The following is a 27,691-nucleotide window of genomic DNA, read 5'->3' on the forward strand; positions in this document are numbered from 1 at the left end:
TAGCCTAGACATCTCTCTCAAGTAAGCTGAACAGAACTGTAACATCCTTCCTGAAATGTCGACTCTTCAAACAGAACTTCTTTGCCTTTATTGCTTCATTTAACTGAATTTCCTTTTCTACTCTCTTTTCTCTCAAAAGGAGCTCTTGAAAATTAAACAGGGTAGTCTCCGGCACGCCATGTTCCTTTGTCAAAATTCATTGGCATGGCACAAATGTAACTGAAAGCAGAACCGACTCACTGTTTTAGGAAGCAGTTTACAGTACAGTCTATATTGTTTGTTCCTCATTTTCCTGTTTATTATCAGGTTGTTTGATGGCAGGTGGTTTAGAGGAAAAAGAAAAGAAAAGGTGAAAGCTACATAAAACATCCTCAAGGAATATAAATTGTACTGTACCATTTGCAGGCTCTGGATGACAGCCTTTACTAAATCAAAATGCTCTTTGTTTTCTAATATGATCCTGCTGCAGAGACTTTTTCTGTAGCACTGTGCCCTTGATTAACCCAGTTTGTTGTACCTATTTCAGTGAAAGAGCGAATACCAACCCTGACTTCAAAGCATTGCTAAGTGTGATATGTGCCTGTTCATGTATCATTTGCTTCTCTCAAGCCATTTTCTGTCAGCAGAGAGGCAAGCAAGATGTATGATCTGAGTAAATCCCATGTCATCATTAGCAGAACATTACACCAAACTGCTGTAAAGTAATTACGTGGCTAAAAGGTAAGCTGGGAGGAAGTCAGTGATTAAATACTTACCACCAGACTCAGCCCACATCACATAATGTTTTTTGGTCAGAGGCTTTCAATCTATTTTCAAATTATCCACCAGTGCCATGGGCTGAATTCTTCACTCAGACCTTGATAATTATTTTGCTCAGATATGCTTGGCCCTTTTCCATATCGAATGAATTTTATTTTGGTATCATATAATACAATACAGGATAATAGTAATTCTTAGTCAGTAGCTTGAAGTTGCTCTTGCACCGCCAAGCTTTTCTCACCAAAATCTTTCACGGGTTCTTACAGAGGTGCTGCAGTTACAGCAACCCATTGTGGTCACACTGCAGTGTAGCTATCTGTCCTACAAAAAATGCAAAAAGTGTGAAGTTCTAGAAATTATGGGATCTGAATTACCTCAATAAAACTCTGCCTAAGTGAAAGACCTTGGGGTAATGACTGAGGAAGCAATAATAACACTGTATTCTGTATCTTCCCTCCATACAATTTTAAACACCAGTAAGCTTCATCTTTGACATTCCTATGAGAAATATATCTCCGCGTTGTGGATGGTAATTTTGAAGCACTGAGATATTATCATGAATAACTGACTTTATTAATCCTTTTCAGAATGGAGCAGCACACCCTCTGGGACACAGAGAAGATGCCATCCTTGTCCAGAGGGACCCACCACCAGGACAACTGTGACAGATGAGACCACATGAGGTAAATTATCAGTGGGTTCCATAGTTTTATTTTGCATTTAGCCCTCTTCTCCCCCAACTCCCTTGAGCTTCTCCCTCTCAGCTTCCTCCCTTTGTCCTGCAGCTTACCCTCCTCTTCCCCATTTCTCCCCTTTTGCTCACCCTGTTCGCAACAGCCAGCGCTAAGTCAAATTGACAGCCAAAAGTGCTCAATACAGCCAAAATACTGAAGGATGTATACCCTGAGAGACAAGAAACATTCTAGCCTTAGGACTGGATGGTCCTTTACAAGCAGCTTTGACACTATTTTACCCCGTTCTTCTTTGTGAGGAGTCTGATGGAATAACCCTGGTAAATAAATGGGTTTTCTAATATTGCCTCCAAACACAGCAAACAGGATGCCTAATGGTTAAATTCTGCCTCCAGTGATATGGGCATCTTTGGTGATTTCAGATACTGCATCACACTTCCATTCTCTGTGTACAGTTACCCACACACTTGAACCCCCTTTCACTGGAGCTCAGTTCTTCTGAAATCAGTCAGAATTTTATCACAGATTTAAATGGGAATGGGATCAGGGCCCAGATGCTACAGTCTGTACATATGGCTGACTTCAAAGCAATCCAACATTGCAGTTCAGGGTCTGGCACCATTTGATGCCCTCAACTCCCAGCCACACAAACAACAACGCAGGTCTGAAAAGTCTCTGCCAACTTACCACCACCTACATGTTGTCATGCAGGTTGGGTACACCAAGCCCAGCAGCTGGTGTCTCAAGCACTGAACCTTTTCAGAAGCTCTCCAGCTGTCACATGAAGGTTCACCTGACCCCAGGCTGGCTATGTCTTGGATGTCTACTCTAGTTTCACTATTTAAAAATGTAAGGGTTTTTTTTTTTCAGAGCTGTGAAATGTCCTCATAGATTTAATGAGAGCTGGGCCACTCACTACAGACTGCACCTTCAGAAATCTGCCCTTTGTTGAAACTTCTACTTTCAACAGATCTTAAACTTTTGCAACTCTTAATTTCCAAGTCATATGCTTTGTGACTTTGACTGTTAAATGAAAAACAGTTTTAGTACCAGATCTTTGCTAGCCTTAAAGCTATATATGGTCCAGCTGCTTTTTAATCTGCTGTTATGGAGGCTGTGAAAGCCTGCTTTTTTTCTCAATAAATGAAAACTTCCATGCACTGATCACTATTCCATCCAAAGGCATACTGCATATCAGCAAAACCAAGTCATTTTACAGAGAAACTTTTGCATATGGCTTGAAAGAAAGCCCAGCAAGAATTGACAATGATAAATGTTACCCCCAGTGACATTCAGGAATAATGCAGTTTCACATTTATATTAGGGGAAAACAAGCGACGGACATATTTAAATAATCATTACAAATTAAATGCCTGACACAAGGCAGGTTTCAACCTTGTTTTGCTGCACATCTTCTGGTAATCTTTAATGGCTATCATTTGAGGTCTTCTCATTTGCTTTGCCCATGAACAAAAGCTCTGTAATGGAGGTTCAAGTGTATGTGTCATCAGCAAAAGGTTCTCTTGAGGGAAATTAAGTGAAAGGACATTTTTCTTGTCTTCATGTTTGACATTGAGGAGTAGTGACGAGATAAGGTAGGCACAGGAGTCTTTCAAAAAAAACACCAGATAGCAATGGCAGCATTTCATAAGGGTGTGAACCGTTCATCATCTGCTGCAAAGACTCCGTTAATACGGCCTGCTTTTAAATCCAGCGCTTCACAAGGAATCCCATTTTCTACTGTTATTGTCACTTCGCATTTCTCTTCTAAATTTTCTCTCTCTGTTGACTTTTTATTCTTTCTAAAAACAAGAAAGAGAAAATCATCTTATTCTGTTGACCTGCAGCACTCCACCATGATTCCACAGCCAGGAAACTGCATATATAGTCAGAAGTTCATTATAGGTTATGAAAAGCATAATCTGGTGCACCTCTTTGCTGCTGTAAGCATACCACAGAGGGTGGAGGCTTAAAGACTGGAAACCCTGGTTTAGTGGTTTGAGATCAGGAATCAGGAATCAGAAAACCTAAAGTAAACATGTTGTAAGCATGTTACAAATATTACTTCACCTTCTCATTCTGTAGAATGACTGGAGAGTGCAGAAGAAAAAGCTGGCGAAAAACAAAAATGGAAAAAAACCTCTACATCTGTTTTTGCTTTATGTCAGGAAGGACCACACTAAGCATCTAGTCTGACCCTGTTAGGTATGTTATAGATTTTACCCCATAATGTGGGCAAATTAAAACATAACTTTAGAAACTGATCATCTTAAGACTATAGTGTCCAAATGTGGAGACTTGAATGCCCTCACACTCCTTGATGATCTCCAGAGCTTAGGTACTCTTAATGCTGCAAATCTGTGTTTTTCAGTCAATCTTCATTAACAGTCACCTTCCCACCCAGTATTTATACTTCTGTGTTCTAGATCAAACAATTGCACAGCTTTCACTTTTCCAGGCTCCAGTTCCCACCGAAAGCATATTAAAATTATCCAAAAATACAACCACAAGAGGATGTAATACAGAAATATCAGTCAACATGTCACGATGTTCCTTTAGTTCCAGATTTATTCTGACCTTGAGATCTACTAGTTCATAGTTTAAAAACCTGTTACACTTTACAGCCTGCAGCATCAGCAGTTTCAGAGGATAAGAAACTCAAAGTTCAGCTCCACTGCTTCTTCCTATCCTGCAACATGTACTGTAACAATCTGACTCAGGACAACCGTTAACAACCTGAGTCAGTGTAACTGCCAATAACAGTGATATTAACAATAATAAAATTTTATGGGCCTTTGGGAGATTCTTGGCATTACAGATTTGCTAAAAATAAACATGGGCAGTAGTAGGGGAAACCTCTGAGTGCTGTACCTGCTCTTACATTGCTAAAAGGAGTGTTCTTTAGTACAAAAACTGCGGGGCCAGAACATAAAAGATGCTAACAAGCAGGTTTGAAAGAAATTCTCTTAATCAGGGATTGTAGTGATAAGAGGTAATGGGTTCAGACTTAGGGAAAGTTCTGGTTGGATATAAGGAAGAAGTTCTTTACTGTAAAGGTGGTGAGGCACTTGAACAGGTTGCCCAAAGAAGTGGTAAATGTTCCATCACTAGCACTGTTCAAGGCCAGGCTGGACAGAGCCTTGAGCAACACGGTCTAGTGTAAGGTATCCCTGCCCATGGCAGGGGGGTTCAAACTAGATGATCTTAAGGTTCTTTCCAACCCAAACCATTCTATGATTCTGTGATTCTATGAAATTACATGAAGAGGAGATGTGTAGAACTCGTTGCCATAGGAATTCAGAGAAGCCAAAAATTTCTGAGTCCAAGGGGATACTAACAAGTTAAGAAGAAAACATTGTGGGTTACTCAATACATGAAAACCCAACACAGCTCAGGAAGGCCCCCAGCTGTAAATTAGACATTGGGAGAGTAACAGACGGAAAAAACGTGTGCTTACTCTGTTTTCACTCTTCCCAAGGCAAATGTTTATGGCCTCTGCGGCAGACGGTATTTTGGGGGGTAAGGATAGACTTCAGTCTAGTTCAGCATAACCAGTAGAGGATGATCCTGCCCTGGGTATGTGCCAAATCTATTATCAGACAGGGAGGTGTCCTATAGCTGCAATGACAGGAGAACAAACATAAGGCTGGGAGACAGTATGTCTGATACAGCTCACTGTAAAGTGAAAGGCTACAATTACACAGAGCTCTTCAACTGCAGGCAGCTGTGGGCTGGAATTTTATATGTTGGCAGTGATGCACACTGAAGGACTAATTAAGAAAATTTTTCAATTCAAGAAATAAGGCATGAGTGTAACTCATTCCTGAAACTCCATTATAGGCCAGTCGTGCTTCCCAGCCACCCTGAGTACGAATGGCCTGAAGCATGTGCTTTTGGGCTTCCTTTAACAGAGGTATTTAACTGATACTTTAAAGGCCTATAAATACAGAATTCCAAACTTTTATTTTTTTTTTTTTTGATTTTTACATTTTCACTTCTTACAAGGGCATGTTGTGATAGAACAGTGGGTAATGGCTTTAAATTGAAAGAGGGTAGGTTTAGATTAGATACTAGGAAGAAGTTCTTCCCTCTGAGGGTGGTGAGACACTGGAATAGGTTTTCCAGAGAGGTTGTGGCTTCCCCATCCCTGGCCAGGTTGGACAGGGCTTTGAGCAACCTGGTCTAAGTGGAAGGTGTCCCTGCCCATGGCAGGGCAGTTAGAACTAGAGGAGCTTTAGGTCCCTTCCAACTCAGACCATTCCATGGTTGATATGACTTTATGAGTCATAAGAAGTCAACACTGTCCTTGGGGCCAGATTTCCAACACGGCTTACTAGGCAGCAAAGCTGCTGCTATGTCAGCTCTGGACAGATTTCCAGTAAAACTCATTAATGGGCATGCTAAAATCTTTGACAACCTGGCCACATACTTTGATGCCTGAAAAAGAGATGAGTACTTTCTAATTTCTCCTCTCTGATGTCTGGCTCTTCTTTCAAGCAGCCAAATAGCTTAGACCATCCATGTTATTTTTCCAGTCTTTGTAACAGTAGTTTACCCTCTCTCTCACTCCCTTGCCCCTGCCTGCAGATGCCATTGATGTAAAAGGAGGGTTGGAGTCATTTTTCCAGTCTTTGTAACAGTAGTTTACCCTCTCTCTCACTCCCTTGCCCCTGCCTGCAGATGCCATTGATGTAAAAGGAGGGTTGGGATCTGCTCTGAGGAATCATGGTGGGATCTGCTCTGAGGAAAAGTTATACGTAAAGGCAAAGAAGGGAAACAGGAGAAATGAAGCATAACAAGTAAAAGGACAACAAGAGCATGACACAGAGAGGATGCCAACTGACCACAGGCAGGCAGCAAGTCATATTAGTGGTGGTAGGATGATATGAGCATGTAGTTTACACCATATTGAGGGGAACCGCTCAAGCTCGGCTGAGTTATTTTGAAAATAAGAGGGGAGAAAATAATGTCTTTCAGCATGATATGAAACACAAATTATTATTTTAGCTAGAAAAAAAATCATAGCTATTTAGCATAATCTATATTACACTTATTTGAAATGTTCAAAGACCCCCTTTAAGTTAAGCACTACATAGACACACAGCCATTTTACTAACACAGAGGGCACATATGGGCTTCATATAGTGAAACATCATTCTCCAGTTTTACAGAAGAAGTTGCCTAGGTTCAGAGATGAAATAACTCAGCCCATACCACATGGAAGGTTGTGACAGGGCCTAAGCTAATCGCACACCCGAAGTATCTGCCCAGACTCTTCCCCCAACAGCAGCTCTCATCTATTTGTCAAATTCTGCTGTTCAAAAACAGAGGGCTTGCAATACATACAATTCTTCTGAATGCAAAATATAACTAAAGGGATTCTGACTCCACTACTACAGGTTCTTTATGAGAAGCACTTATCCTTCACAATAAGTGGTGTTCTTCTGCAGTTAAAATAATGTTCTTCAAGGTGATAAGGAGGCAGAAAGGAAGTGCCTCTACAACACACCACTCTTCATATCTTCTTACAAGAATTCTTTGTTCTGTTGTATTTGGGGATGCAGCTCACCATATAGTCAATAATTTTAACATTATCTAGTTGTCAGCAGAGATTTACCCTTTTTCAGTTCTTCTGCTGTTCCTATATAACTCTGTTGCTGAATTCATAATTTTTTCATGCTTAGCATAACCTTTGTGGCAGCCTAAAGCATGGCAGAAGCTGAATTTCTACAGCAGAATCTCAGATGACCTGAGAAATTTCTATTCCTTATGCCCACTTCCAAGCCAACAGAAAGGGCAGAAACAAAATTCCACCTGCTGTCTGTCTTGCTCCAACATGCTCACACTAGGACAGCATGAGTAGCCTTCTCTTTTTCACCATTGCCACCACAGAAACTAAGAGAAAAAGGGCAGAAATGAAAAGAAAAAGAGTGTGTCTCTCTCCTACCCTACTGCCAAACAGCAAACACTTAGGCTCATGGGGAGATCTGGAAATCTGTGAAGGGCTGGGTTCTTTGCACTCAATAAGGTGAGACCATGCACCATTCCATTGAGCAGACCCTCTTCAGCCATACATTAATCATTATTGTGTCCCCTACTGAGTCTTCTCAAACTGCAGCAGCAATTTTTTTAGCCCTGCCAGGAGGCACACAATCACTGCTAGGCTTCTCCTTCTTGGTAGCAATTTGGGTAGTCTGTGAGAGGAGGCTCGCCTGTGGCACACTAAACCTTGAGAACAATGACAGCAAATGTCTTGTAAAGCTATCATGTCTAGTTAGGTATTCTCCAGGATCATATTCTTGTACTCCCTATTTCCTCAGTACAACTCAACATTACTATACTTCACAGTTGTTACACTTCACATCTATACTTCCTTTTCTCAGAAAAAGACAGATGGGTTATCTTTACCTAGTGAGGGAGAGGGGGGCACAGCTATAATTTCTCTGAGACTGATCTGAAAAACAAAACCAGCCCAGATGGCTTAACTTGCAGTATTCAGTTAAGACAGAAGAAAAGCTAAGCCGCTTACTTCTTGCGTTGATGAATCCCTGCAACAACGAGGAAAACAATTCCAGCCAAAATAAGACAAAGAACAACACCAAATACAATAAGCCAGACAGGTGTGGAGGGCTCCACAGGAGGTGATAAGGTTGAGGTTATCTTCACGAACTGCAGTGTTTTGTCGCTCAACAGGAAGGCACTGTTGATTCTGTTCCGGTTCATCCTTCATAAAAACACAAAGAACATCACAACTTTTTATAATGGCATTTTACAAGTTAAAAAGATAAAAAGAAGGAAAAAAAATCATATAGGTGCTGCAAGTCTGGGAGGGCTGAGTTTGATCCAGTATGATATTGGCAAGATTACACAGACCTTCATTTTAATACAGACCTTGTCAGTAATCCACAGACATCCACACACTTACAAACTTTTGTACACTTGAGTTTTGTATGTGTTCATGTGAAAAACTGGGAAATATAGGTGAGACCTGCAGTATTATTATTTATTTCTAGTTTGGACCATGCACTGAAGACTTAGCAGGTTGTAATCTGTAACAGTGGCTCTGTTATCTTGTTCATGCAGCATTCAAGATTAGCAGAGAAGTGGATTTACTTTTCAGTGCCCCTTGGTTCCTCAGACTGAACCACCCTGCATGTGATGGGCTGGTACATCTGCTCTTGCTGCTGTGGATTTTCTTAGGTCCATGAGGCACAAGATAAAATTTGGTCCAGAGGAATCCACCCGTATAGCCTACATGCCCTTCCTCCCTGCAGGGTGCATATAAAAGGATTTATACTTTGCACATTTTTTCCAATTGCTACCCTTTAACACGTACTTTCACTCACAGTCACTACTTCTAAGTATTTTCAGGCATTTTTGGATCTGAATCTAAGCAGCCTTAAGAGGCTTTAGCAGTATCTTTCATTAGCTCTTTCAGAATGCTAAAAATTTTTGAGAAAATTTATTACACATATTTTTCTTGAGAGATTCTTTTTGTTTGTAGTTGTATGATTTACAAGCAGCTTTCCTGTATACAATTCCATTTAATTACCATAAAGCAAGTATTTCCTAAGAACAAATATATGGGAAATGCAAGTAAGATTTTGCAAATTTTTTTTCTTGGAAATTATAATGTTTGCCTTTCCTTAAACAGGAAGTTCTTAGCCTTAATGAAAAGCTAGCATTCCTGGGGAAGACTGAAAGCCATGGCATATTAAAAGACTCGTTATACGGTAATCCGTCTTTGATTTAGAAAAGATTTTCATCCTTACTGATATGAAAGAATCATTGTGAACAGCTGAAATAAGCATTGTTCACCCTCATCTAACAGCTGGAGTTACAGAATTATGTGCTGAAACACATGCAGGCAGCTACAGGTGCATTTCATGTTTGTATATGCATAAGTATACCTTGTGTATATTTATGCAAGATCTTGAGTCTCATACAGAGCTCTGAAAAGGTTTACTTTATTCTTACTGTGTAGAGAATATGATACAATAAAATTATGGTCCATGAGTAATGTTCTTATGTGCTACTGTAGCATGAAGAATTAGAATAATGGTTTAGTGTGGAAGCCTACAATTAGAAGCAATTGAATAAAAAGTATTGTAGTTTTATAGATAATTTTATTTCTCATTTCTAAGTTATAAAAGTTCCTATAAATAGTATATTCTTTATCAGGTGACAGACAACAGTTAAAAACCAAACATACTATAACAGCATCCAATTTCTGTGGCAAACAGGGCACATAAAAGATTTAAATAAATCAGCTTATGCTACTGAAGGTATCAAAGAATAACAGAAATGCAAAACCCCTGCATTCCATCACTCTGACAGAGAACTTCAGTGAATAAATAATCTGCTTCCTTCACTAATGCTATGAAGCTATTGTTTGGTGTCTGTGTAGGAAATAGTCTAATCTGCTCATGAGCTTAAGTTAATCCTTCCCAAAGAACGCATACTCATTCATCAGGAATTAGGCATTACACCTCCATAGAGATAACATGAATTTTCAAGACAAAGTACAGAATGCCTGAAAACAAAGAGGTCTGTTTTCCACTCCATGCGCCAGAAATGTACGAGTTATGCTGCTTGTGGGAGTCATCCCTATAAACCCCTTATGCAGTTCTGATGGATCACTGAAGTCAGACTACCCTTTTTTTTTTTTTTTCCCCTTCTTCAGCTCTACACTCCTTTTATTGGCTACAGAATGTGATATTTAGTAGAAAGCAAACTGCTTTGTACTGCACGGTCATTTGTACAAGCAACGCTCAACAACGTTATCGACTGGCATTCTAGTAAGAGATATGAAAAGAATGTAAGCATAAGATTGTTTAAGCCAAGCTGGGACACAGCCAGCTCTGGTCATAAAGAATTCACAGGAGCTCTTGTATTGTGAAAGCTGACTTCTAAATTAAGTCAGATGAACTGTACTTGAGAAGCACCAAAAGGGAGCCTGTGGCCATTAGTCTAGGCATAGACGCGCATGCGTCATGCAATGAAAGTTAAATGACCTCAAATACTGTATTCAGTTATGGGCCTCTCACTACGAGAAAGACATTGAGGTACTGGAACGGGTCCAGAGAAGGGCAAGGAAGGTAGTGAAGGGTCCGGAGAGCAAGCCCTGTGAGAAGCAGCTGAGGGAACTGGGGTTATTTAGTCTGAAGAAAATGAGGCTCAGGGGAGACCTTATTGCTCTCTACGACTACCTGAAACTAGCAGGGCAAGAGGTAGGTGTCATTCTCTTCTTCAAGTAACAAGCAACAGGGTGAGAGGAAACAGACTCAAGTTACACCAGAGGAGATTTAGATTGTATATTAGGAAAAACATCTCCACCAAAAAGCTTGTCAAGCATTGAAACAGGCTGCCCAGGGAAGTGGTCGAGTCACCATTTCTGGAGATATTGAAAAGACATTGAAGTAACATTTAGGGACTTGGTTTAGTGATGGACTTGACAGTTAACACTGTCAAGGGTTAACAGTTTATGGCTGGACTTGATGATCTTACAGGTCTTTTCCAACCTAAATGTTTCTATGATTCTATGATATAAATTACACCCAGAAAGTGTGCAATTCTCTCATCTGAGGGAGAAGGCTCTCTCACTGGGAAATACAGCAGCTGGATGAGAGCAGCATATGTGCAGTACAGTACCTGCAAATTACAGGTAAAGCTCTAGAAAAGGACTAGATTTCTTCTGGGGCTCCAGCAGTAAGGGAGACTCCTTCCAAGTCACAATCCCAGTGCTGACGTGCTTTGCATTCTGTGGTACTGTTAAAAATCCTCTAATCTCACATGCATGAAACAGTAGTGACCCCTTGGTGTTTTAACTACTTGGACTGGTTCATCCTTAAAGAGGCAGAGTGCTCATTCACACAAGTCCAGAGAGAGAAAGCATTCTCAGTCAGCAAGGAAGAAAAGGTTGCAGAGGCAGTGGCTGTACCTGATGGCTGCTTCTACCTCACTTCCAGGAACAGTTGTCACATTTTTTGAAGAATCTGTGACCACGAACCAAAAGGACACCCTATCCGTCACATTGCAGAGCAGCACATTGGAAATTCTGCAGACAGTTAAAACAACAATCATCATTAAAGTGCACAGAAGGAATTACTGAAATATTACAGATTTTCTTAAAATATTTCTTTCATTTAAAGGGGGAAAAGTTCTTACTTTAAAAACGTTTACAGTTAATGCTCAAGGGAAAAATATCACTCCCAGCATTTCCTATTTCCCAATATGAATAATAATAAAAAAAGCTTACTAAGACCAAACTTGAGTCTTAAAATGAATTTCTGAATCTATTACAAACTTGCATAGTCTTGCATACACATTTAGTGCAATCAAATGGAAAAATACATACTTGCATCTTAATCATTAGGGCTGTGACTAAAGCCATATAAAGGGGCAAATGCATTGGTTGAACTAAGAACTTTGGTTTTGACAGGTAATGCCACAGGAACCAGGAATGAGGGATTCCCCACATGATTTTCAAACAAATGCAGTCCTCATATAGGATACATTTGTTGGAGGGAAGAGCAATGAAACCGATGTTATTCTTTTTCACATCTTTATTCACAGAGTAAGGGCAACGGGCTAAGTGTATACATTCTACTGACACTGGCCTATGACCTTTAGCTTATGCTATGACAAAGATTTATCTTATCTGTTTAAAAAGATTGCTCAGCTTTATGTGAAGTTAATAGTGGAAGGCCCCAGGCACACAGCTTCTTATGGCATACTATGCAAAAAGTCTGAAAAAAAAATGTCTTTTAAATGACTTTTTTCAGATTCTTACAAATTCGTTTTCTATCACTCATAGTAGTAAAAGGTGTAAGCATCATTTAAAAAATCCATGGAATGACATGATGAGTATTTAAACTAAAGTGAAGGGCAATATATCATAGTAGTGACTGAGGATAGATGGTACCCTTATGTCTTTCTGTGTGTTCCCAGTTTATCCACACAACTAGGAAACAAACCAGCCAAATGCATAATACATAGGAATTATATAATGTGACATTAATTACAGCATGGCAAGGAACATCACATGTACCATAAAAGGACTGCTGAAGTCTTTATGAAAGAGAGCTAGAGAGATAAAAATGGGGAAAAAATATTTAGTTCTTTATCATTATACATTATATACATATATAATTATATACTTTCAGGTTGGATGGGGTTTTGGGCAACTTGGTCTAGGGGAAGGTGTCCCTGCCCATGGCAGGGGGCTGAAATGAGATAATCTTTAAGGTTGCTTCCAAACCAAACCATTCTGTGACTCTATGATTTTATGATCATTAATAAATAACCTAAAGAATTTAGCTCAGGACTCAGGTTTACTGACCATGTCCAAGCAGCAAGCAGATATTCTGAAAGTCTAGGACCAAGAATTAGGATCATTTTTATTTCCAGAGAGCAGCCCTGACTCGTTTCCCCTTTGCACAAGTTCTACCTGGTCACAAGCTCTCCTGTCTTGACCAACCTCAGTTGGGATGGTCAGTCTTCAGATACTTCCTGCTGTTCTGGAGAAGGAAACTCTGCAGCATGTCAGTGAAGAAGATTGCAGCCCCTCTTTTAATTGACTGGAGTGATGTTTGTAACATCCATTACTACTACAATTGGTTTTAAGATTTAGCCTGTCCATCATCAAAATTCAGGTTTTAACATTTGCTTTTCCAACCTGTGATCCTTCTCAGGGTGATGAATTCCCAGCTGCTAGCCACCTCTCCTGCCGCAGAGTTCTGTTTTGTAGTGCCATCTGCCGGCTAATTACAATCATAATTAAATGACCTCTGCAGTAGCCTGAGAAACAGGAAGCATGAGGCAGGACGGAATACAAGGCAGTCAAAATTGCCGATGAATGTGTAGACTTTGTCCGGAAAAGAACGAGTTTGCTTTTAAGGCACAACAGGCATTGGCTTGATCACAGTATTCCATTATGCGTATTTTTGCACAAATATTTTACTTACTGCTGAAAACCTTTTTGGGCAGTATTCTGGGTATCTTGGGTAGTGCAACCTTTTGTTTTACAGAGAAGGTATGTATTAAATAGAGATACACAATAAAATTGACATCAGTAAGTCTGCAGTGCTGGAACAGCCACTTTTACTATTATGGAACAATGACAATTTTGCAAATATAGAGAATTTTTATAAAAAAAAAGAGGAAAGTCATCCCCTGGAATTTGGAAAGATGTTCACATCAGTTTGCTGGCAACAGTCAGAGGATCAAAGCAGATTTATTCCTCCCAAAACAAAAGCAAAGCACAACATTCGGAGGAGGGGGGAGTGTGTTGCTGACTTCACAGAATATCCAAAATTGTATCTGCAGAGGAAGTTTTCCATCAGGAGAATTTAGAACAGTAGGACCTAAGGCTTCATTTCACTGCAGTTCCTAAAGCTGGAATTTCTGTAGTGCAATCAAAACCTGGCCCAGGTAGAAAATCTGAGTTCATATTGCCCTACAGATGATTTTGAAATGGGGTGAGTGAGGAAAGTCTGATCCACAAAGAGATCCCCAATAAATTTCATAAAGACTGGCAGAACACCCTGACTTTCTTACTCTCATTCAGAAATTCAGAGATACTTCAATCTGGGGTCTTCCCAGTGTCAAAGCTTTCGGCATGTGATACAGCAGTTCATCATTTTGGGGCAACATATCTTTCTCTAGAACAAACAGCACTGACTCAATCAATTGGGCAGCAAGGCTTACACTAGAATACTTGAATTTTATCTCCTTTCTGCTCCCTATTTTGTCTAAAATCTTTGCTCAATTATAAGAATCCAAAATCTGGCTTTACTGCCACCACCATTGGCAGAATCTGAATGCTGTAAATCCTCCCAGTCTCCAAAAAGAGTAATACTGCTTCTGAGAATTTCAAAGGGGATTGAGTAAACACCAAAACAGACCAGTTCAACAAGCACCAATGTGGAAATTTTTTTGCAGCAGGTACACTTTTTGGCTTTTTTCCTCTGTGCTGTTTCCACACAGGTTTGTTTCACAGCATGCAGAAGAATTACTACACTATGCTTATATATTGTTTAGATTTGAGAATCTGACATCTCCATGCACTATGCTTATTAAATGTATTTGTAAACATATATGTGGACATCTTTTTACTTCCTTAGCAGGCAAGAAGACTTTTGTCACAGGTACTATAGGAAACTGTTATCGTCAAAATGACAAGATCCTGGTTCTGCTTTATGGCACCATGGCAGAAGTCTGAAATTGCATTTCCTTTAATATATGCAAGTGAACATCAGTGAGTTGGATGCAGGAAACTCTGATGGTTCTTTGGCCTGAAACACCATCATTGTTCCTTATGGAGATATAAAGGCTTGGTTAGGGTAAGAAAGAGCTGCCAGAGACTTGGGGAGCTGGTTGCCTTGAGCGGTCGTTAGCTCGTGAGAGAACCACAGTCCCCAGGTCCTGAGCACCTATCTCTAACTCCTGAAGGCATCAGGCCCCTTCCAAGCCAGTGCTGTGCAGCTGCTCCTGCAAAGAAATGTTACTTTCTTCCTCTTTGCGAAGAGCAGCAATGAGATCACCTTGCTGTAACAGCTTTAACTCTAGAAGCTTATTTTCTTGTTCTAAATAGACACAATATTTTTAGTATCAAAAAAGCCTGTCTTAGGAAGATGGATAATGTTGATGGATATTTTTCTCATCATTTCATGGGGAATACTTCAGCTTTTTTAATATACAAATGAGGAAAAGACATACCAAAAGTAGATTCTATTACTTGAATGAAAGTAAATGTGATGACATTCTTTCTGTTTTAAAGATCAACTAGTCTGAGGCCCAAAAGAGATGCATATTATTTCAAATGAGTCACAGATTATAAAAAATAGGGTTACTAACACAGACTACAGCCAATATTTTTTTAACACTGAGAGATCAAAGGTTGGCTCACATAGTTCAGTAATGTACATATTGAGAACCCATATATAGAGCAGGAAATAAAGGGGGTTTAATTCTTCACTGAAAAAGAAATATTTATGTGTATTAATAATTACTGAGTAATTTGATGGATTGTGTCTTTGTTTCATACGAACTTGAAAAGTTTGACAAGCCTTTCAAGCATTAAACAGAGCTTCATTATTTATTAAATTCTAGTTTAGAAATTAACTTTAGAGAACTCAAGATGTAATGTGCAATCCTGTCCATTTTGCATTTAGTTACACAAGGGCAACAACACCATCAGCTGTTGTTTCCAGCGGCACATTTAAATGCTTGTCATTACAGGCTGGCTTTTATTCAGCTCCAGAAGCCTAACAAAAGATGACTTTGAATCTCAAAAATGATGAAACAGACTGCAACAATGGTTATGCTGATCCACCAGACAGATTATTCTGGGGCCTGATCCAGCTAGCTCAAGTTAATGGCATTTGGTCTCATGTGGGAGTTAGTTGCGGCTGTGAGTTACTGCAAGGCTGTGGGTGTGCTAGAAATCAATGTTAAAGGGGAGGTTTGTCACATCCTGGTTATGGATGGTGCAGAATTTATACCCTGGCAGAACCAGCATTTGCTTACATAAAATACTGGTGAATTTTTCATAAGTCTTTATTTTGACAAAAGTCTTGAATTAAACAGATGCAAAATTTGGGTAAATTTAGATGCTACCAGGATGCAGTCACAAACAATTTGTTTGTTATTTTATGAGAGAATAATTATCATTGATCTTTTACAGCTCCCAAAGAAAATGTGTTGGCATTAATCTGTAAAAGCTCCTGCAGCGCAATGTAATTCATCTGACACCAGCTCCTGCTGGTGCTAACACTCTCCTTACCAGCTATGCAAGAGTGTGCAGGGCATGCTGCTCTACCCTCTGGGATGCTGAGTGGTCCTGCACCTCCATTCCCACTGTGAACGGGATGGAGATGGGCTGCACTCCCTCCTCTATACCCAGTTCCTCCAGCTGCCAGCCACACGGGTGGGGAAAGGAGTATATTATTTCCAGATTTCTAACAGGATGGAGGCTTTCATAACTTTCCTGATCTCATGTAACAGGCAGGTTAGCTGGGGTGCACTGAGAGGTTCACCTAGCTCTCCATTGCTGAACTCTGAAGAGTCAGAGGTCCTCTGGGACTTGTGAGAAATTTATAAATAGGAAACTCCTCAGTCTGTTGCCTAGCAAGTTGGACCAGATCTCAGAGCGGCACAGCTGTTGGTTGACATGCTGTCTACACATGACCCCAGAGGTATCTAGAAGTGCTAGAAGAGTTATCAGTTATACCTCGAAGGTACACCCCAACAAGCTATACCCCACACAAGGAAGTCCTATACCATCTTAAAAAGACATAAAGATGACCACACCTAGCTGTTTCCAAATATTATACTGACTTTACTTCTGACAAACATAGCAGCAGGAAATTATTGACATGTGCAACCCCTCCTGCAAACTGCAGTGACACTGACATTATTGTATTTGTCCATAGGAAAAATTGTCTTGGTAGGAGACTGAATTAAGTGAGCATAAGTTCTGTGATTTCCCAGAGTGGATAGAGATAACTTCCATTCAAACTTTAACTGCTTTCATACTGGCTTGATTTTTGAACTCTTCCTGCATCAAGCTTTCTAATTTCACTTTAATGTGCAGAGAGCCATTTTGCTTAAAGAGGAAAAAGATCACTGGCTTCTGACCCAGGTTTTTTCCTATGTGAAAGAACTATGACTTTGAAGAAAGAGAGTAATTTACAAAAAGGACATGAGACTAAAATAAGTATACAAAAGCAAATCTTTACGGATCAGATATTCTGAAACCTCTGCTAATTTGAAAACCTGAGAAAAAGCCCTGCATAATCACCTTTAATTAACTTGTATCTTGAACTCATTTTTTTAAATGTCATTTTAATTGGGTGCAGTAGCATACTTGGCTGTTTCTGTTAAGCTTGGTATAATGGCTCTCTTGCTCAAAGGAGACAGCTTCTGAGGAATAAAAATGAAACGGCAAGGAACCAAACATTCGTGTTACACAGAGAGGGAAATCGCCTTGTATTTAAGAGAAAGTGCAGCAGCCACAATAATCACCATGTGACTAAAGGTAACTAATACCTTTGCAAACGTGGAATATGCTTCATCTGATAGAATGACAGCGTGAAGCAGGGTTTATTAAAGTAAATTAAAAACCTTATTCTCATTAGCCTACCAGAACTATAAATTTTTCCTTTAAGACTAAAAAAAATGAAAAAATAATAGACCTATAGAAATTCACTTATAAGGTTTCTCAATTAAGATACATACTGAAAATACAGCTTGCTAAATAGTCTGCCTATTCTGATATCTAATTTCATAAATTGCAAGGATCAGAAACCTGAGAAGAATATTCAATACCTCAGGGTGGATTTAATCCCAAAACCAATTAGAGGCTGATTTATGTCTGAACTGCAGTATCTGAAACTTCTTGACGTTATGTAACTCAACCACTGCACTATTAGGGATAGATACACGCAGCAGAACAGAGCAGTAGCATAGCCATCCACCTTCCAGTTCCCCAAGTCAGCTCATCTTCAGCATACCACTGGAGCTGTGCTCTGAAATGTGCACCAAAGCTGCCTATTCAAGGATCTGTACTGCATTTCTTAACCTTGCCAATGTGTCCCTTCACCTCTTCCCCGTATGGTGTGCAGAAAGTATCATGTCTTACTGTCAGATTCTGATAAAGTGAAACGGCGCAATCCACTGAGATCCGCAGCTGTTGAACTCACATCAACAGGGATACTGGTCCAAAGACTGAACATTGCTTAAGACAGTGTGATGTTTAACACAGTCCTGGTTTCAGCTGGGATAGAGTTAGTTTTCTTCCTAGTAGCTGGTGCAGTGCTGTGTTTTGGATTTAGTCTGAGAACAATGCTGAAAACACACTGATGTTTTTAGTTGTTGCTAAGTAATGCTTACCCCAATTAAGGACTTTTCAGTCTCATGATCTGCCAGTGAGGAGGGGCACAAGAAGCCGTGAGGGAGCAGAGACAGGACACCTGATCCAAACTAGTCAAAGGGGTATTCCATATCACAGCAGCCATGCCCAGTATAGAAACTGGGCGGGGGGAGAGTTAAGCATGAAGGGACCAATTGCTGTTTGGGTTGGTCTGGATATCGTTTGGTGAGTGGTGAGCAATTTTATTGTGCATCACTTGTGTTTACTGGGGTTCTGGGTTTTTTTGTTTTGTGGTGGTTTTTTTTCTCTTTTCTTCTTCCCTTCTAGTTTTATATGTCTCTCCTTGTTATTTCACTTTCATTATTATTAGTAGTAGTACTAGCAGTAGCACATTGCACTTTAACTATTAAACTGCTTTTATCTCAACCCACAAGTTTTACTTTATGTTTTCAATTTTCCTCCCCATCCCACTGTGGGGGGTGTGTGAGCAGCTGCATGCTATTTAGTTGCCAGCTGGTGTTAAACCATGACAAACATATATCTGTGTGTCAAATAAATATAGTGGTATAGTCTGTTTTCAGGAACTTTATATAAGGATTTCTACAGTTCTTTACAGCAAAGAATGCACCACTACGTACAGCATTTTAATATGTATAAGGCAAATCAGAGTAGGTGCTTACTGAGTCGTGCTCTTGCTGGAATATCTTCTCATTGCAAAAGCCATCATTGCTTTGAAGAGGTACTCTTCATTAGCATCCCAGGCATACTGTAAAGGAAGAAGGAAGATAATCAGTTTCAGCACCAGTGAAATACAGAAAAGGGAAAAGGGTCACTGAACTTGAAATGCTATATTGATCAAGAAAATGAATAAATTCTCTGTTTGTGCTATGAAAATAAATTCCTACCCACTATCTGGCGTTCACTAAGGACTTTTAAGAGCAGCTGTTATAAAGCACAACATAAAGTGCAAAGAATGTTTCCAAAAGCTTAATGCATTGAATGCTTCCAAAAGTTGGAGATGCAAAGATTCTTGCACCAAAGATAAGGCATATTACTAGAATTTTCCCTCACACACCCGCATTGATGGCCTTGACTCTTTTGCTGGATAAACCCTAGTGAAGCAAAAGGCCTAAATTCACTCTCAAAGACTATTTCACTTTGTCCCTCCCCCCTCAAAAAAAAAAAGATAATGCTGAAGGTAGTCTCTGAGAGTTGGATACCAGGACACCAAGAAATAAAATGAGATTATGGCCTTATTGTTGCATGTCATCTTTGCAACAAGACAAACTAAACTATAATACAAATTACTACATCGCACATGAGACAAAAGAAAAATAGCATCCTTACTAATTCAACAGAAATTAAAATGCAGGCTCCAAAAGTTGTTCTCTGTTTTCTTGACAAAAAATCATGGGGAGGGGAGGGCAGGGCAGGGGAAGGGCAGGGAATGGAAAGGGAAGGGAAGGGAAGGGAAGGGAAGGGAAGGGAAGGGAAGGGAAGGGAAGGGAAGGGAAGGGAAGGGAAGGGAAGGGAAGGGAAGGGAAGGGAAGGGAAGGGAAGGGAAGGGAAGGGAAGGGAAGAAAAAAAAGAAAAAAGAAAAAAAAGAAAAAGAAAAAGAGAAAAAGAAAAAAAAGAGAATCTTTGAAAAGAAATTATAAAAGCCTGCATTTTGATCCCACTGCATTGATGAAAATATGTCAGTAATAACAACAACTAGCACTAAAAGAAAGAGATAATATAGTAGAGGAATTAATACAGATGAGAGCCATAACACTACTTATCATGATTTTAAAGACATTTGTATTTAAACCATGGAGCACAATTTGCAGCACTAAAAGGGAAGATCTTTTTTCTGTGTGTGATACTACGGACTGAATCCCTACATGCCATCTGCAGTCTTTGAGAACAGGTCCAAATGGACATTAACAACTAATCATCTGTTATCCAGTGGATTAAACCAGCTGTAGAGATAACTGAATCAGTTGCCTGCGTTGAAAATGGATAATGATGACGCACACTCCATTTCATGGACACAAATGCAATGTAGTACTACTGAGTATATGTATTTGGTATGCTTCATTCAGTGCAGTACATGTATATATGCACAATTTGTCACTATCAAGTATCCAGTTTTCATAAATAATGCAGTAGCCTATAGCTTCTTTAAGTCAGAGTAACAGAGGGCATCTTAAAACAGGGAAAATAATTTGTAGTGAGGAACTCAATCCCCAGCTAAAAGAGTAAGCACTTTAAAAAGAAGACAGAATAAACAGAAAGCTGCAAGAAATGGGGAAAGAGAGAAAGCTCAGCAGAAACTGGGAGCCTGCTTGAGATGCTGAAAAAGATGCTGCAAACAACCTTCTGGGTGGAAGGGCACGAAGTCCCAAGAAAACAGTGATCAGACAGAAGTTAAGAGGAGATTAAGGTTGCTGTGGCCTCCATATGAACAAGAACCTCAGGACATGATTTATGAAGGAATATGCAAGGGGAAGGGAACATAATGAGGAGGAAAAGTATGGCAAGAATACCTTAAAGCTAACAAACTGTATGAATTCAGGACAAGTGGGCATGGATTGCCAGAAGTCAATTTCTAATCATCAGCTTTCTCCAGTCAGAGAGGGGTAGGTGCAAAGAAACCTAGAAACCTGAATTGTTCTACTATCAGGCTTTATCAGTTTCACCTTTATCCTCCAACTGCAAAAGCCTGGACTGCAGCTGATGACTGAGGATGTTGCTTCTGCTCTCATGTTCCTATGAAGTACACCTATTAATGCACATTTTGTGCTGCTTAGAGAGGAAATATTAAATATCATTTGCAACCACACACTATAAGCATAACTCTGTTTATCAATGAAACCTTACATGACAGTATCAGAAAAGTTATTGTTTACCATCTTCTTTGCTACACAGAGGAACACACACAAAGACCATGGCTCAGTTGCACTTGTCATCCTTTATATGTTACGGAGGAGGAGAATTAGACACAGCTGACTGTAAAAGTCAGTTTTAAGTGCCTGTAGCAAAAGAGGAGGTTGATGATAGAATGGGTAAAAGATGATAAGTGTAAGTTGTTGATGAGGTGAAATGGTATAGTAATGCTCTAAGGAAGATAACATTAAATGTTAAAGTAGCAGAACAAGATAGATTATAATATTACAAAATCGCCGTGAGCAACCTGATCTGATTTCAGTGTTGACCTGGCTTTGAGCAGCAGGGGACTAGGGACCTTCCAAGGTCCCCTCCCTCTTGAACAGTTCTGTGTTTTAATTAAACAGCCATTCAGGCTACAGTACGGCTACAGACATATGAACATACTTCTATTTCACCTGCCTGCAGCCCCTGAGGTACCAGCTTTTTGACTCTGACATTTAAACTGAGTGGTGACACAGACTTACATGGAATTCTCAGGGCATATAATTTCTATTCACTTCCTAGCTGTCTTTGGCCCTTTTGAATTAACCCTCTAGCACTCTGCTACCTCCATGCATAGGAAGCAACTAGTGACTAGCACCTATTCCAGAAGCTACTCATCATCCTCAGACTCATAAATCACTTTCCTTTCATTTCGGATACAGATACCATGTCTCCTCCTACTAGTTAGCAAACAATATCAAGTACACCCATTATTTGCAAATAAAATGGTAACAGCTAAATATATACGGTCTCTTAGCTGCTCTTTCCAGCTCCATTGTGATAAGAACCATATAAACATATGAAATGGCACTCCTGCCGCAAAGTACAGCCTGCCTTGTAAACAGATTAAAAAATGGTGTCCTGTCTTTATCAGCCTCACAAAAAGTGGCATGCACTAAACCTTGTGGAAAATGACAGTAACCTATTTTCTGTGCCCCTGCACATTGGAGTTATCCTGCCAATCCTAGAGCAAAATGCCCACAGTATCAGTGTTTTGTGTTGTAATCCAGCTTGAAGTGACTTGGAAATGAATGGGAAAAGAATTAGCAGCAGATCATCATAACCAAGATGTTCTAAGCAGGCTGTGTCCTACTGTGATACAGTGACATCATTATGCTTTTCTTTGCTAAAAGAGATAAATAAAATGAAAAAGCAAAGTGTCCCAAATTATTCAATCAAAATAAATTTCAGTTTGATAGTAGTTTCAGTTTTCAATTTCAGGCATTTGCAAAGAAGACTGCAAAGCCTACGGAAAGAAGCAACTACTACCTGTGCACTTAGTAAATTGTTCATTATTTGTGAATAATTCTGTATGGCATCATACCACTTTCTGCATGTTGTTGTTCTAAAATGCTGTTCTAAACTGTCCCATTCAGAAGATATATATGAAATAAACTACTATCTAAAAAAAAATATAGACTCCTCAGTTACTGCTTTTTTCTTGTGATACAAAATGACTTCAAGATTCATTATTTGTATCAAAGCCTTTTTAGATGAAAAATAATAAAAAAAAGGTCCCAAATGATCAAATACCCCTCCCCCCCCCCCCTTATTTTACTACAATTGGAGAAGGAAAAAGCACTAAGAAAGAACATTACTGGGAACTGCAATTTTCATTCCTTGCTACTATTTTGAACCAAGATTAAATTGAAACATTACAGTTACCATCGAGAGAAGCTTCAATAACAGAAGCCATAGAACACTATTTTCAATAAATTTTTGAACTAATCAGGCTCACACTACTGTTTAATTAAAGTCTCTCACCCAAGTGAATTGATTTCAATATGAATTTCCACAAATACTTTAGCATGTATCTGGAACTTTTCTTCCCAGTTTGTCTGGTTTATGAAGTTACCAGCAGGATAAGGTCCCTGCTAATGTCAGCTTGGTTGATGGACTGTTCTTGTCTCAGCCCGTGGGAGTTGCACTTTTGATTCTCCTCCCCATCCCTCAGGGAGTGAGGAAGGGGAGAGACCCCAGGTTGGTGGGGGGGGCCTCAATTGCTTCCAGCCCGGCACCACTCACTGGGAGTGAGTGAACAAGCTGTCTGCCTAGGGTTTAAACCACGACAGTTCTTTTGGGCGCCAACATGGGGCCCGAAGGGTTGAGATAACGACAGACCTGACCGGATTAATAGTCACTCGTCACAATGCTGATTTATTGGCTCTCAAGGTTGTTCCTCTTGATCTCACAGTTTCAGTATATCGTATCTTACTTCCATCTGGTATTTGCTGTATTAGTGTTTTTCAAGTGTGGGGCTTGGGCTAAGGTTTTTGTCTCATTGTACTTTATGGTAATGACTTGTAATACAATAGAATCATTGATCATGAAACTGATCTGGCTTATGTTCCCAGTGTGGTCACCACCTTTATACTTTGGGAGGTATATAATAGAAGTGCTTAGCAATTACACACCTTTTTTCTCCTTCTCAGGTGCTCAACCTGTGAAGGAGACATCCTTTTACCCTCCCAGTCCTCCCCCCAGACCATTTACATTTGAGAGTTTAGAAGTTTCTGAATGGCCTTTTAATGCTGTTGAGACTTGTTTGCTGATCGTGATGGGGAGCACCATGTTGGCATGCATACAGAGTGTATTTTGCCCACGACTGATTTCAAGAGTTAAGCAGAGTCAGGTCTGGGTCTTGTCCGGGGTCAAACTACGATGTAGGAGGACCAAGAGATTTTCCCTGAGGCTGGACAGTCATGAGTGGCAGGTGTGTGGGATAGTATGGGCAAGTATCTAGGTCAGTGGGCCCCTCCAGTACTTTGGAATTTCACCACCGAACAACTTCTTCACCAGAAGAATGGTGAAACACTTAAATGAGTTGTGTGGCCATTCTGGACATACCAGAGATGGACAAATCATGGCAACGTGCTGGGGCTTGGCCTATGCTTACAGGGCCTTGTTCAACACTGTCCAGCACCTTCAAAAGGAAAAAAATGTCAGTGGATCTGAGGGCAAAGCAACAGTCAGCACAGCTACTCCAGCTCCAGGCACAGCAGCTTCACCACCCCCAGCGACAAGTACAGTCGCTACTCAAACTCTGGCTGCAATGAACAGCGCAGCTACCCCAGTGGCAAGCAAAGCAGCTACTCAAACTTCGACTGCAACAGACAGTACAGCTACCACAGCTCCAAGCACAGCAGCTACACCACCCCTAATTTTGGAAAGGCTTCTACAGTCACAGGGAGACTTACATGTCTCCAATGTCTTATACTATGTAACCAACTGCTTTTTGTTTCCCAGGGCTCCTAATATAATTAGACACCAGACTTCCAGATAGAAAACTGCTCAAGACATTTCATATCTAATTTTATGCTATATCACACTGCAGATTTGCTCTAAGCATTCTAAACTGCAAAGAAAGTACTGAGCTCTGCCATATTTCATAGTGCTTTAGATCAGGAAGGACCATTCAGTCATCCAATGTCCCAGTCTCTTATGTATCACAGACCCTTATTGCTCACAACAGTACTTCATTAAGCTCAAGGACCTGCTTTAAGCTGAAGCATTCTAGTCCTCATGAGCCTCATGAGAAGAAAGGCCACTGTCTGATGAAGCCCTACATTAGTAGAGAATTGATGAGATATGCTTGAATGATCTCCCCAGAGCAGTCTGAGAGTCTGACATAAGTCCCATTTTATAAAGACCTAACAATCTTTTCCTGCTTCTCTTCCCAGACATACTTGATTTTACAATTAGCACTGAAGTAGAAGTGCTTTTCCCAAAATACAGACTAAGTTTTATGCTGCACCTCTCATGCATAAAGTGTAATACTTCTACTGTTTTTCCAGGAAAAAAATAAAATATTTCACAGAATATTATCTTTATGAATATATGAGCTTTATACTTCTCTTAAAGGATCCCATTTTAAGGAGCGGACTAGTCAAATGTCAAGAAATGGATGCCTGGATCATGACTTGAGCACATCTATTACAATTAACACTTCAAAACAAATTGCTTGTGCTGCCTTCAGAAACTTTACAGTATACATTACTTCTTATATATTCAGTTAGGATGAATATGTGAAGATATTTTACTTACTGCATCATCTCCCAAAGCTGTTTTGATACTAAGCCGTACTTTGAAAGCATTCTGTGTATCTGGCACGAAGAGAGAAAAAAAGGAAACATATATTGACAATCAGCCAAAATAGGACTTAAATATATTTACTTCTCTGATTATTTCACAAATGGCAGCTCTTCTAAATTTGTCTCTACAGATCATCCAGTTAGGAGGACAGAGGTTACTGGCGTGAAAAAAGCCATAGCCCTACAGAGTCTCAGTGAGAGTTACCACGACCTTTTTAAGTGAGATCAACTTCCAGATTTAATTTACAAACTCATAAAACAAGTGAATGCTCAGCATTTCAACCTCCAAACCAGAGACAACCAGTTACAATAGAAATCTGAGAAGCTGGCAGCATTACAGATGTAAACTCATAGCTACATTTATCTGGGAAAGGGTGGGAATAAGCTCCAAAACTTACCTGGCTTGCAGAGCTCAGCATGAGCAATAGCAGCTACAGAGAGAGTAACCAGCAAAACCCGTAACATCCTGTCAGCATGGAAAGGCTGAAGAAAAAGAAGTGAGCCTCCCCTGTAAAGCACTCTTAAACTTTCTGTGACCCAGGATTAAAGCATCAGGAGCATATGTGAGCAACCAAGGGTTTAATAATTAACCCCCATTATTTTAGCTAAAACAGGCACTAGAAACAAGTGTCTTCTGTTAGTTATTTACTATCTTTTTTATGTAGTAAAAAACAAAAAAGCCATAACAGCTTCTTAATTTTCCTTCTTCCTTTTTAGAATAATACAAAACTTCACCAGACCAACCTTTTTTCCTCATATATGCGATGTCAGACAGGCATACAGATGTCCAAGGGACATCACAGCTGAGCAGCCAGCGACTGCGGTGGTAGGATGCTGTGTTCTTACCCACAGCAGGTGAATTTGAAGCTCAGGTGCCACTGGATCCCAAAGGAAGCTGCTGCCCAGCTTCCTTCAGAAACTGGCTGGCCCCACAGAGGGCCCCTGAGGATAAAGGAAGACTAGACACCTTTTTCAACCCAAAATAAACGAGTGATGAACACAGAAGCCCCAGCCCCAAAAAACAGGGCTCCAGATTTTCCTCTTCTTTGCCTTTGAACTCACAGGACTTCTGACGAGCCAGCATCATCCTCCCAGTGGCATGCACCCCCAACCCTGACAAAGCCCCACTCCACTTTCTGGCTAAGGAGTTTGTCTGAGCCTGGCAGAGTGAACGTCTCATTCCCCACAAAAGCCTCACAACTGAGGCATTGCTTTGCATGAAAAGAATGTTATAAAAGTGGAAAAATACTTTCTTGCTCTTGGAGGATCATTATGGTAGCAACTAGAATAAGAAGAGGTACAATAAAATGAGACTTTGTAGAAGCATGGTGAATAAGCACATACTCTGTTTTGTAGACATGGCATGCTGTGTATACATATATGCACACATGTGAAAATACTTTAAGAAATGCAGAGGAGAATGAATTCAGAAACTGGAATGTATCATAAGTACTTGAACAGTCTTTGCATTCTGGGTAGCAAGACAGGATTATTTTATTTCACTCTGCTGCTGTAGTCCCCCTGTAGCCACTCTGATTAATGGTTAGTTCACAAATCGAAAATAGCTTCAAAATTACTTTCAGTTGGTCCTTTAGCACTGAGAAGTGTGTCTTGAGACTGCAAAACCAAAGACCTGCACAAGAATGAGAAAATTTCACTGAACTGTGTGACTAAATTTATGGAAAACAATAACCAGTATTTACTACATAGGAATACTTGGACTTTCAGGTAATTGAGAACTTAGTGTTTTACTAATTTAATCTTATTTTTAGAAGCCACTGTTAAAGGACTTGATATCCCATCTTTAGAAGTAATTAAATCAGACTAATTTCTGGGCACCTGTTTGCTCTCACTAGGCAACCAGTTCTGAGTACAAAATTACTGGATACATTATCTGCTCAGACGTTTGATCTATGCCTATGAAAACATAAAAATCATGTATTCACTTCTAATGACAGCTTCAAATAACACACTGCATACGCATGGATCAGAAGGAGAGCACTGAAAAATGTACCGATGTATGAAAGACTTCTCTGTAAAATTTGTAATTTAAAAAATCCTTAGAAGAATGTGAATGTGATCAATTTCATTCTAAATTCATGTGCATTACTTCAATAATGAGCATGTGAACCTTTTTTTACCTTTGGAGAAAATACTGGAGAACTTAGGAAGGGAAAAGCCAAATGTGGTTTCCCTGCTGTCAGAAGGCAAAGAGAACTGAGCGTCGATACGTGGCATCACCATTCCTCCCTGCTGTAAACCACTGTAAATCAGTTCTTTCCCTCAGAATCACAAGGAGCTGGTGTCAAAGTACATCGAAGGCACACAACACCCAGCATGAGCAACCTCAGACAACATGACTC

General features: G+C 39.9%; 1 protein-coding gene across 2 annotated transcripts; it reads right to left on the bottom strand.

The window, feature by feature from the left end:
• Positions 1-890: 890 nt before the first annotated feature.
• CLTRN (collectrin, amino acid transport regulator) lies at positions 891-25,874 on the bottom strand. Of its 2 annotated transcripts, none has more exons than XM_062603752.1 (6): positions 25,727-25,873; positions 25,282-25,340; positions 19,005-19,090; positions 11,392-11,508; positions 7,981-8,175; positions 891-3,253 (listed from the first exon to the last, which is right to left on the bottom strand). In XM_062603752.1, the coding sequence occupies exons 1-6, from the start codon at positions 25,791-25,793 to the stop codon at positions 3,097-3,099; spliced, it is 681 nt and encodes a 226-aa protein (XP_062459736.1). In that variant the 5' UTR covers positions 25,794-25,873; the 3' UTR covers positions 891-3,096. The 2 variants fall into 2 exon arrangements, with proteins under 2 accessions (XP_062459736.1, XP_062459737.1); XM_062603753.1 differs by lacking the exon at positions 891-3,253 and adding an exon at positions 4,909-5,069 and having other exon boundaries at positions 25,727-25,874.
• Positions 25,875-27,691: the final 1,817 nt, after the last annotated feature.

The sequence above is a fragment of the Pezoporus occidentalis genome, unplaced genomic scaffold, assembly GCF_034315485.1.
Source record: "Pezoporus occidentalis ecotype Australia unplaced genomic scaffold, CSIRO_AGI_Poc_V1 ctg81, whole genome shotgun sequence".
NCBI lineage: Eukaryota > Metazoa > Chordata > Aves > Psittaciformes > Psittacidae > Pezoporus > Pezoporus occidentalis.

Bases quoted from the DNA above. Each gene is read 5' to 3' on its own strand.
- CLTRN (XM_062603752.1), bottom strand. From the start codon at position 25,793: ATGTTACGGGTTTTGCTGGTTACTCTCTCTGTAGCTGCTATTGCTCAT. The intron at 19,091-25,281 runs GTAAGTAAAATA...CTTCCTTTACAG, and splicing joins CAGCTTTGGGAGATGATGCA to TATGCCTGGGATGCTAATGA. The intron at 11,509-19,004 runs GTAAGCACCTAC...AACTGTCTGCAG, and splicing joins TCCAGCAAGAGCACGACTCA to AATTTCCAATGTGCTGCTCT.